The sequence below is a fragment of the Gavialis gangeticus genome, unplaced genomic scaffold (genome assembly GCF_001723915.1).
Source record: "Gavialis gangeticus isolate Ggan-Ray unplaced genomic scaffold, GavGan_comp1, whole genome shotgun sequence".
NCBI classification, from domain to species: Eukaryota; Metazoa; Chordata; order Crocodylia; family Gavialidae; genus Gavialis; species Gavialis gangeticus.
Window position 1 is genome coordinate 76,645,465 of NW_017728993.1, and position 12,705 is coordinate 76,658,169.

General features: G+C 40.4%; 1 protein-coding gene across 1 annotated transcript in view; it reads right to left on the bottom strand.

Annotated features, from left to right (window-relative positions):
* Positions 1 to 12,705, bottom strand: part of KCNT2 (potassium sodium-activated channel subfamily T member 2) — a 451,804-nt gene that overhangs the window by 18,451 nt on the left and 420,648 nt on the right. The window contains exons 27-28 of the mRNA XM_019502030.1: positions 8,313 to 8,333; positions 2,903 to 3,203 (exon numbers count right to left, since the gene is read on the bottom strand). Coding sequence (XP_019357575.1) covers positions 2,903 to 3,203; positions 8,313 to 8,333 — 322 coding nt within the window. The remainder of the gene's footprint in view (positions 1 to 2,902; positions 3,204 to 8,312; positions 8,334 to 12,705) is intronic.

Below are 12,705 nucleotides of genomic sequence, written 5' to 3' on the forward strand. Positions count from 1 at the left end.
TAAAAAAAGTCAGGAAAGGGAAAAAAACCCCCCCCCCCCCCAAAAAAAAGCAACAGCAGATCTGTGTTTACAGCATTCTTATGCTGTGCATTTGTAGGCTTCTTAAGGCTTTAAATTCTGTGTGTTGAGCTTAACTTCCCTAACATGCAAGTTATTTATGCCCCAAACACATTCTCCCTAGCCTGTCTTTAACTGGAAGGGAAAGTGAGCATACTAGCCAATGATAAGGGATGGAAAAGTCTCAAAAACTGAAGTAGGCATCTCATTAAGAAGAAAAGTTGCTTTGTTTACATCTTTAAAAATGTCAGTCACTCTGTATTGTAATGAACAGGATATAACACGATTCCCAGCTGTCTTGTAATATTGTCTGTGTTCAGGCAGGAAATTGAAAGGAAAGATTGTGACAGAAGTTTTGAACAGGGCAGACTGTGCTTTTCATTTCAGAAACCAGTATGCAGTGAATTTTCCTATGCCAAAGTGTCACTTTTATTCCAATTTCATTCCATACAAAAAACAGTCACACAAATATGTCTGTTTCTCTTCCCCTCTGCCTTGGTTCTTTTTCTTTTCTGTTTTCCTCCCTGTTGTGAGCAAATTCTCTACATACTGTACTAATCTTAAGCCACAGTTTGGAGAAGAAAATGATTGAAATTGTGAAGGAAGTATGATCTCTAGTTCTGGTTGTTCTTCTTCCTCTTCTTTCATTAATATATGCTTGCTGTATTGCAACAACACCTTACCAATTTTTCTGTAAGTATTTCTTCATATTTGTCCTATAGATGAACGCAATACAAAATCCTAGATGCAAACATTTACAAATTTAAAATGTAATTTTTTTCTGAAAGCAGACTATGTTAAATAATGGTATCTCTCACTCAGTAGAGTTTTTTTCCTGGGTATTTTCCCTTGGGCATATTGGATATATTGGATTTTCTTCTTGTTAGCCTGGTGGGGGAAGGGGGAGCATAATGCATCTAGTGTGAGAATAAGATGGATTCCATTCTGGCTTTGATCTTGTCTGCAGTTTTCTTAATTACGTTTCATTACACATAACTTTTTGTTGGCAATGGATGATCTAGGCAGAATCCATATTACAAAAGCACTATGAATGTTAAATACATCCTTACCCTAACTCAGACCTTAGGCTGAGTTGGTAGGTTTGTTTTACAAGAAAAATTGACCACAATTATATGTCTTTGAATAAAAATAAAAATGGAAATGTTGCCCACCTTCCATCAGATGGGGGCTGGAGAAACAAAAACCTTTCTGTGGTAACATCCCAGTACAAAAAGCACCTTAAGTAAAGGTCAAACCCAAATTTTATGACTAATACTACGTCCTAGGTGTCACTTTTAAACTTCAATTTCATTTTACCTTCTTCAGGTACAAACATTATGAAGTGGAATGAACACCCAGAGAAACTTAGGAGCAACAGAAGTCTCATCGCTTTCTTGTCCAAGTGAAAGGCACACTTCTTTGCCCTTGCCTATTCTGACATAAGCTCATATAAATGCGTACACTTTGAACAAAACCACTACAGAAATAAACTACTCTACTGTGCATACAATTCTCTTTCTGGTGAAAGGATGAGAGAGAATGAACTATATAAGACAGGTGTATGTTATACCACTTAGTGCATAGTTGGAAGGCACTCGTACAACAGTGGTAATGGTCATATAAGAAACTAGATAGAACAGAATTAAGTATAAAGGACTCAGGGTGGATTTTGCTTTACGCAAGATTAAATTAACTTGGAAAGTAGAAGTTTCAACATCACTTACAAAATCTTTATTGCTAACTTTATCTTTATTTTGAGAACTGATGAGAAGGGATTTGTTGTTGGCCATGTATCCCGAGTTTAATTTCATGTTTGGCTCCTTCAGTAAACCTTAATACTAAAAGAGTGGCTTTTCCCATGACTTTGGCATGTGCTATCTCTATTCAAGCATGGCTTTCTACTTCTTAAGCCTTCCAAAATGTAATAAGGTGGGTTCTATCCAGCTGGCACTCCTTGAGTCCATCTGGACAAAGAAGACTGGTTTATTTATCTAAAAAATGAAATCTGGGTAAATTTAGCAAGCGCACCATTACGAAAATCATGTCCCAACTCATTCACAACCTGAGAAAACAATAGCATGAGCACTGACTGTCAATCTTCTGCTATTCTCACAATACTGGGTTTATTTTTAATCAAAGCAAAAGCAGAAAAAGACACACAACAGCCTTATAGCTTTGATACAGAGTTGGCTCTGGTATGATACCAATAGCCACCTGTTGCTGGAAGTAGTTGCCAATGACTGAGAGAAGCTATAGAGATTACACACAGTGACCTGTTATTCATGGTCTGGCATTTTAAGCTCATGAATGGCTTGATTACTTAGATCTAAATATCTGGAAAGCTGTCCAAAGTCTGATAGGGTGTTACAGCATTCATTCTGAGGTGGTATTGATGATGACTTGAAGGAAAAAAAAGAGTGGGGGAAAATGAAGAAAAAAAGTCTGAAACAAAATTTACCACACCTCTGTCTACAACGAAAGGTTACATTTGTAGATATGCAATGTGATCATATTTATGATATGCTTTTGTTTTTATTTTTTTCTGATTTCATGCCCTTTACGTGTAGTTATGCCAACTAGACAATCTCTTGAATAATTTGTCTAAAACCAAAAAGAGACCCAGATTAGAACTAAAGTTTACTGAAAGAGGCTCAACTTCTTCACATCAGCAGTGTCTCTTTCATCACATCTCCAATGAAAAATTTCATACGTTACAATAGCAAACTTTGAAAATGTTAACAGCCAGCTCTCAATTTACCTTAGCTCTGCACTCTCAAATTGTATGAAATATAATTATGATGATATGAGATGTTTCTACTATTTGTAATAATAATAATAGTCATACCATATCCTGCAGTAGAAAGCCCCAGGTGCTTCATTCTGTTTTTGACAAGTTCTGCAAGTTCCTGTCTTTCAGACCGCCTGTAAAGGTTCATTCGCTGCTGGCTGATTTTCTCTGCTGTTTTGCCAGAGTGCTTTGGTACTTTTCTGCTCAGCCTCCGGGCCCACTGCATGCTTTTTCGTCTTAACAGGGGATGATCTGACTGATCGCTGGATGTGGAGTTACGATGATTGCTGCGGTAGTTAATTTGCTCTTTGGTGTCCTTGGTGTCTTCCCATTCTTCAACACTGATAGAGATTTGAGACTTCAAAGGGAAAAATAACATGAGAAATTAAGGGCTTCAGAAAATAGACATTTTAGTTGAAGTTAGGGTATCTTGTGACCTTCCCTTGGCTTCAATTCAACAAAACAGGTAAGTCACCCAGCAGACAAAACAGTTGAATATGCTAAATTGAATCTGCTGAAGCTGCACATGCCTTGCTGAATGAGGACCATTTTCTTTTGGTGTCCTGGCATTATGTATAATCTTTGTTTGTAGCATGATATAAATGAGGTCATATTTTTCCTAACAGGTAGAGTAGCTAAGCTCTATTAATGCTTTGTGCTGCTTTATTTCTTTATTTGCCACTTTCTAATAGGACTTCAATACAATTTTATACCTTTTGCAAAATCTAGATGTAAAACTATTTAAATTGTAGCTTGATGGATCAAATGCAATGTCTCTTCCCTGCTGCAGACTGACTTCCCTTATCTACTGTCTTTTTATATGCCCTTAATTGTTCAAGGTGTGATGTAATTTCATAGTAATACATTGCTGAAATAGAGTAGATTCTTGCAGAAGACTTGACTTTCTGATGGGACAGTTTAGCAAACGTTTTTTAAGCATCCACAGAAAAAACGATAATGACAACAGGACAGCTATATTTGTCTTTAATTCTCAACTTTCCAACCTTAAAGGTCATGTGTACCAGGTACAGAGATATGTAGTTTACCTAGCTGTATGTTCCCTTTCACTGGAAGGATTCTTAATTGCTTCCTTATTGCATATTTAAGATATTTAAGCATAACAGAAAGAGGTTTACAAGGGCCAAAGAACTGAACCTGCATTTTGTCGGCAATATTTCCTAAGAGCTATCAGATGTCCAACTGCTGATGTAATACCAGTCACAGTTCATTTCTTAATAAATACATGATCTTTTCCATATTCTGTTCAAGTGAATGACTTATGTGTAAAATGGTATCGCATGTAAAAGTAAAACCAGGAATTCAGGTAAAACAATATTTTAAGAGACAAATGCCTGTTTCAATTTCTGTATTAAACTAATGTCAATATTCCTGTGTTATGTGATGCTTTATTTCTTCTGATTATTACTTTCAGCCTTAAGATATTTATAAAACCTTGTTAACCTTTGGAAACCAGCTGTCATTCCAGCTCCTGGACCCCAGGAAATAATTTATATAGCTTTTTAATTCATTCCTATTTACCTGCTCACAGAAAATATGTCTATTATGGAAAAACAAATTCTTACTTTACTCCTTCTTCTAATTGTTTTGATCCTTTTAGTACTAGAAAAATGCAGAATTGTTTGAATATTGAGTAAACACTTTCATCTTTTACTTTATTTTTATAAGGATGAAGTTTTGATTTTTTTTTGCATTCTTTTAAGGGTTTTTTACATGACAGCAGTATAAAACTTTTCACTAATGGACTATAGTCATTGTAATTTCATTCTGAAAAACTCATATACATTTTTAAAAAATATTTTTTAATACTGCAAGTGTTAAAATAATCTTCCTTGTAGTTCATGTGAATCTCCTACATATAAAACATGTCTACAGTGTGCTAAATAACTAGTGAAGGAAGCTTTTGTTTACATGATTTGTAGATTTAAGAATTCCCTTCTCCCCCTTGCTTCCAGTACTGCAAAGTGAAGGTTTTCAAAATGTTGACCATATTTTGCCACCCTTATCATGTTGGGTAGTATAAAAAGTAGTCCGAGAGATTTACTTATGGTATAAGATATTCTTCAGTTTGAATAAAACTGGTAAATAAATATGGTTATCAACGTCTTCCTTTCACTTTTTACGTAGGATATTTTGTAGCCTAGGTAGTCAATTGCGTACGCACCATTGTTTTTCAAACTGAATTTAGTGTTGTAGGTGCTGAACCTGAGCTTCACACACAGCCTGATAAATACTTGAAGGATATTGACAATAGTTACTGGGTTTTTTATTGAAGTGTTACCTTTTTAAGGGTTTTGTTCAAGGTGCCATGGATGTTCTTTATAGCACACTATATAAGCAGGAGTTCCTGAAAGCAAGTGAGAAGCTTATTTGCAGAAAATGTCCATTATTCTATTTTCTTGTTCCCCAGATTTTACTTATGGCCAGTGCTGGATTATGACATGCTGAGGCCCTAGGCTACGTCCAGCTGAAGAGGCCCCATATGATAAAAAATAATACATGAAATCCACGAAAATGGATTTTCATGAAATTTTAAGATGAATTATTGTTATTTCCATAAAAATGTATTAATTCAATATAAATAACTGTGGAGAAATATATGTGTGTGTGTGTGTGTGTGTGTGTGTGTGTGTGTGTGTGTCTTATTAGAATGGAAATGTCCAGGGTTTTTTTCTTATCTATAAGCCCCTTATACTGTGGGGCCCTAAATTCTAGCTTAGGTAGTTTAAGCCTAAATCTGGCACTGCCTATGGTAGTAGTTCTTTCTTGTTCAGGTCTTTGACTCATTGAGCTCAAAGGGACTTATAAAATGGCATATGAGGTAGAGATATGGTTGGTACCCCACTTTCTCCATTAGCTGTTTGATTAACTTGTGTCTAGGGTCATAGAATCATTTGGGCACACATGTAAGTCCTATATATGATCTGAAACTTTAATTACAGAAAAAACAGAGCTAGGACAAGGAAGAAGGCCTTCTCACTAGTAGCTAGAACATATGTAGACCCTTCAGACAGAAAGGGTTTTAACCTGCTCTTCTTGCTTCACATTAACCAAGTTCTCTGATGATCAGGCTATGGGCTAGACATCAGTCAGGACCCTTTCTAGCCCTCCTCTTGAAGCTTATCCATTGGACAGTCATGAGGCTTATCTACAGGGTCAAGGTGAAACAAATAAGCCAGAAGGCAGATTGATCAAATTTAACCAAGGTGTCTGTTTTTGCAAATGTGAGTTTACATATACTTGGTAAAAGATTGTTAGGGCCTGGCAGGAGTCAGAAAAAGGACAGAATAGGATTGAAAGTTGATTGGCTCTACAGTACATGCTCACACTCACACCCTTCAGTCCACCTCAAAACCAGGGACATGTCATGCTGCTGTCATGAACTGTGGCTCCACAGTTCTCTTCAGGTGAAGCTTATAAAAAAAAACAAAAAGATGTTTTAAGAGGAGTTGAACAAAGACCAAGGAGAGACCCTGATTAAAGAGGGAAGAGAAAAAAAGAGAGCATCTACTTATGTCTCAGTGAGGGAGATATGTCCAAAAGACTGGGTTTGGTGGTAAGGAATTATTTCTCTTTTGTGCTTCCTCTGGTCATTTTGTTTTCCGTGGACGGCTAAAACCACTCAACCAATAGGAGGCACTGGCCTAACAGCCTGAAAATAATGAAAGCCACTGCCTCACAGTGCTTCAAAATTATGTATATTAGAACCTGGCCTGAAGTCACTTGTCCAAGTTAACGAAGGAAATCTGTAGAAGAAGGCAGGATAAAGCACAAGTGTGAGTACTTCCATTCCCACTTTAACCATAAAACCATTATATAATTTTCACAAGATTGAATCTTGACTGCTAAAGTTTATGGGTTTTGTGTGCATAGTTTGTTAAACTGCAGCTTCTGTCTGTCAGCACAGTAGATCATATGGTGTCATTTCTAGTAATCGATCACTCTCATAGTGCTTATGAAGTCTATTTGTCTTATTTTGCCTTCCTGAATGAAGAAACATGACAGAACCTCTGGAAAAATAATGGGAGGCACATTCATGCTCGATCTGTCTTCTCTAGGCATGGGGAAAAGTTATATTTTATATTAGAAGACATGCTAAACAATTGCATTCAAAGGAATTTGGGGATCTTTTGGGGGTCTTTTTTTCATCGTATATGGAAAAGTTCTATCAGCCAAACTGGATTTGACTTAAAGTCCCTAGTTGTATATTTGCATCTGGAATTGTTTGGCACCAGTGGCAGCGCCTAGACATTCCTCTGTAACAGCAAGTAAATGCACTTTTACAACTGTGGCGCTTGATTGACTGGTAACAAGAGTAGAAGTCCAATTTCAGTCAAACAGCCAGTCACTCCCCTACCTCTAGAAGATTTCTAGTGCAACTGTTGATGTTCCCAGGACCTTGTATTTTAGGAGTATACCTGGCACCTGCACTTTGTGTAAGTGAAGGGAGGCTCCCTGTTTTCTCTTTCTCCCTGTACGTTTAGTTGTAGCCGTATTAGACATATCCAGTGGGGTCTAATTTACTAGTTATTAAATCACCTTCTTTAACCTAAGGTCAGAGGCATATCAGGGCAGCTTCACACCCAGGGCAGGCACAGTACCCAAAGCAGTGCTGACTGCCATGATGTCAATAGCAGTGGCTGCTTTTGCACCACCCCGCAAAGACAGCACTTGGGACTACTGCCCCAGCTGCCTCCCCGCAGTTTATATTACTGTCTAAAGTTATAGCTCAAGGTGACTGAAGCCAGTGTATCTATATTACAATGATACTGAATTCTACCCTCGTGGCCAAAATGTTTGCCCCTTGTTTGCCCCACAATGTTTGCCTGAGTTCCAGGGAATACTCACACACTTCATTCACAAGTGAATTAGCATCTGATTCACTTGTGTCAACATTGCACCTGAAAGCTTCCAAAGAACTTTTTTTCGGGCTACTCAGTCAGTCTAATAAAAGATATCACATCTACCAAAAAAACTTTCCTGACCATGTCCTTAGACCAACACAGCTACAACCAGAAACCCAGAAATATTCCATAACAAACTCAGCTCTATCAGTTACCACTTCAAACATGTTCAGCCAAGATTTTCAAAGAAGTAGAAAAGAATTAGGTGCTTAGGTGTCATTGCAATTAAATAGTAATTATCCACATATTTAATAGCAATTAGCACTTGAGAATTTTGAAAATATATAATGCATTTGTATAAGGAAGGATGTTACAATTTTTATTTAGCTATAGGCAAGTCCTTGGCTTTTTCAGTATCCTGTAAACATTATTGAAAGGAAGGGGGAGATAAAACAAAGAATATGTCAGTTGTCCTAAATGAATCTGATTTGCCACCCATAAATATTCCAATTCTGATGTACTTGTGTCCACTTTCCATAACTACTAAGGGTTTTCTAACATTGGGGTTAACATTAGGGAAAGATAGACAAGCAACACATACTTACTTGTGAAGCCATTTCTCGTGACTGACAAAGAGGGGAAAAAAGAAAACAAAAGACAGTTTAAACAGTAATGGGAAAGCAGGAACAAACATGGACCATCTAACAGCAATAACAGATAATCATTAACAGAGAAAATAAATATAATCTGGTATCTCTTTTACTAGATAAGCACAGAAAATCAAACAGCCCAAGGCTGAATTGATTCAATCTTTGTGTTAGTCTAAACTGCATAGATAGAACCAATAAGCAAGTGAACAGACATTCACTTTCGATTCTAAAAATGCAGTCACACGCCTGCAGCAGCCAGGCCAGAAGCTATGGGGTGCTAGAGTATACCACTCAGCTGAAGTGGACAGCCTGGGCCAAGGTTAACCTGCCCACCCTGTGAAGGGGAGTTTGCGAGGGAGGTGCAAAGCATCTTGGGATGCTGGGGGACTGCAAGTCAACTTAAATCTGGAAGGGATCTGGGACAGAAGTTCAATAAACCAATTTAATCTAAGTCACTTAAGTCTGATACTATGTCCATCCAGGTTTACCTTAAACCAATTTCAGCCATTTTGAAGGTGGTTTACATGTACCAAACTTCTGTTATGTTACCTATTTGAACTGATTTCCAATCATTTATACTGGTTTGTGTGTAATTTCTGTTCTCATCCATTGTGAAAGGACTAAATCCAAATCACTGGAATTTTATCTCATGAATTCATAAGTATACTTTCCAGCATTAAATAATAGCCCTCTTTAAAAACTACACTAGTAAATATAACAGGGTACAGAGATGGGCATGCCAGGTACCAGGCACCTAGTGCCAGGAGCAGATGCTAGAAGGTGAGGATCACCCAATGACATTACTATCACTACCCAACACACTGCACAGATGCTCCCTGCAGTTGAAGTTCCCAGGCCAGGGGAACAAACATGGTTGAAGGTGAATGTTAAGAGACCCACCCACTGCTGCTGACCCAGCACCCAGTGCAGGTACTTCCTTCCATGCCCAGCTAGAGCAAGTCAGGAGCAGCCCTGGGGCTTCCCATGCCCCAAGTCAGCTGAGGACAGGAGCAACAATGATAAGGTACTGGTTCCTCACCTGCTCCTCATTTGGTCCCCTTGGTGTCCAGGCAGAGACACCAGCCATGCCGCTTACACTGCAGGGGACCGAAGCAGCCTGGGCCATGGAGAAATGGAGAGGGCATCTCATAATTTTCACTGTGAAGGGAGGGAGTGGGACCACACCAATGCACACCCCTATATCTGCCCCTACCTCTAGGATGGGGTGGGCAAAATCGTGGATCCGGCTGGTGGCCAGACTCTGTTTCCCAGCAGCACCTGCCCACATTGCTGCAGCCGGTTTCTATGGAGACCAGCTCAAGCAGCTCTGACACGGTGCATGGGTGGGTGGGGAGCTGCTCTAGGACTGGGGCTGGGATTTTGTGGCAGTGACAGTATGGTCTGGAGTTTGGACAGAGCTACAGTCCACTGCCTATACATCCCTGCCTGATCCCTGCCCTGGGCATGCTGGCAACAGATTGTGTCTCTCCCCTGGCTCTGAACCATGCTGTCATCACTGCAAAATCCTAGCCCTGGATCAGGTCCTCACCCAGACGCATGCTATGCTAGTGCTGCTGAGGCTGGTATCCATGGAAACCCTGACCCATGCTGTCACGGCTCTTCCCCTCCCGGGGTGTCCATGGAAACTGGCTGCAGCGACATGGGCAGGTGCTGCTGGCAAATGGAGTGCACCATGGGCTGAATCCCACCTGTGGGCTGGACTTTACCTGTCCCTGCTCTAGGACATTCAAATCTACATCTTCTACCTTACCAAGATCCAACCCACGAAGCTGTAACTCTTTCCTCAGTTGGAATAATTCAAAATCCATTGGTAGCAAGACAGAGAGCAAAAATAAACATTACACTCTAGGGTAGAGGTTCTAACACATGGTACAATTGTTAAAGAACAAGGAGGCTGGGTTACAATCTACAGTCCCTGCTTCAGTGATTGTTCTGTATAAAAACAGACGATAATTAGAGACAATTCTGGACATGGCTTGAAGTAGTTATTTGGAGTATTTAGAGATCTATAGACTTAGGCATCTTCAGGTTTAGGCAGTAGCTGAATGGAATCAGGGGTCTGGATCAAGGACCACAATTTTAGATTCAGGACATATGTAGAAATTAGACATCTAAACTTGTTTATTGGATCTGGCCTCTGCAGTCCACAGAATGACCTTGATAGGTGTTTAGTTGCTGGTGCTTGCTCAATTAAAAATTATGTTTCCTAACCAAAGTGACTCCACTGGGGTGCATACTTCCCTGCAGAGAAGTCTCAATGGTTCATGTAAAATATGCCAGTAGTAATAATGAAGGTGATCATTACATAACTCTTTCCCATGGACTTTGCCAGCTGACTAATAGGAAAGGGCAATTTGTTTGTGCATCTCTGTTATAGAACCTATTTACATATTAATTATGGGCAGCTTCTAGAGCTCTTAATTTTTGCATGGTCTGCATGTCAACTCCTTTATGTGTTTTAAAGCACTTGTTATGTATCTGCTCCATTAGGTGTGGACACTCCCCACTGAATTGACTCAAATTGAAGGTGTGACTGCACGCTAGCACTAAGCCAATAAAGAATTCTGCAGCTCACCGTGCAATGTGTAACAAGGACCATATATTGGAAAACATGGGTATATGAGGAGAGTAGGTGAACATGAGGAAATCACTGAGCTAAATCATTGTGGTAAATTGTATGACTATTTAGTGCCTTTTAGTAAGTCACTATTTAATCTTGCTGCTCTTAAATTACTGTTTTTTTCATCATGGTTTGTGTGTGGTACACTGACTAAACACAGAGTATTACAGGAAATTATTTTTTCTTACTATTTCTACCATGTCTTTGCTTCTAAGAGTTCAATGGAGTAGAAAAGGATTCTGTGTCCTCTATAATATTGAAAACTATGCCTAATTTTTCTTATGTTGGCACTGCTGTTGCCCTTGTTCTTCTCCAAGAGATGATTATGATGGATGGTGTTATAGTGATACTGATATGAAAAGTATGAACTAATAATAATGTCGAAGTGCAGCCCACTAGTTCATATGTGTTTGGAAGAACCTAGAGAAGAAGGCACAGTGAATCACCTCTACTGAAAATTCAGATAGAGAACAGTAGGCTATTAGGGAAAGCTATCCCATAGTACTCTGTTGTAAATTAAGCTGTCTCTTTGGTTCAAAAATATAAACATGGCTAGTTCAGATTAATTGATTTGATTTGTTTTATTTTTCAGAGAAATGAGAATAAAGTATCAGCAAAGAAAACAGGAGTCCTTGTATCCACACCGTAATAAAAACTAGGATGCAAAATACACACCCCATATGCAAACAGACCAGTGCAGTCACATGGTAATGTTTACTATGATCTAAATATAACATGTCCTGGAAACTAATACATCTGGAAGCTGCCTGGGAAGACTTAGTGCAGTAGGAATGTTAGTCTAGCTAGTACAATATTCCAATGTGCTGCAGGGGCCAGAATTGGAAGAAAGCTGTTTGTTGGTTCCAGCCTTCCCACTGCACTGAAGCCAGTGAGGATCACTCACTAGGGTTACCATATTTCCAGGTCCAAAAAAAAGGACACATGTCAGCAGGGAGATGGGGGGGGGAGCAGTGACATGCCAGTGCCCTGCCCATTCTGTTGTCCCTCACTGTCAAGCAACACACCCCCAGCCCTGCTTCTTCCCTTCACTCCAGACCCACTGATCCCATCCCTGCCAGTTCCCCTCACTCCTAAACAGAAGTACCCTGCCCCCCACCCCTTGCTGGCACCCCTTCTTACCAACCTGCAGCCCCCTGGCACTGCCAGTGCCCTGCACACCCAACCCGCAGTCACTCATCCCATCCCCAATGCCCCTCACTCCTGACCAACAGCCCCCTGCCCCACTCCCAGTCCTGGCAGTGCCCCTCACTCCTGACCCACAGCCCCTCTTCCAGCCCTGCCGGTGCCCCTCACTCCCAGCCTGCAGTCTCTGCCCCACATCCCTGCTAGTGCCCCTCACTCCCAATCCACAGCCCCCTCATGCTGCCAGTACCTTGCACACCCAACCCACAGTCACCCCTCCAATCCACCATGCCCCTACTCCTGACCTACATCCCCTGCCCCACAGTCCTGCCAGCGCCCCTCACTCCCATCCTGCAGCCCCTTCCCCTCTAGCCCTGCCAGTGCCCCTCACTTCCAACCCGCAGCCCCTTGCCCCCCTCCTCCCCAGCCCTGATGCCCATGCAGTTCACACATGCATGCACACAAACTCTGTCTCTCTCTCTTACTGGGGAGCAGCTGCCAGGGCCCACACATAGAGCACGTGATCCCCTGACAGCCAATCACCTTGCCCTGCTGCCCCCAGCC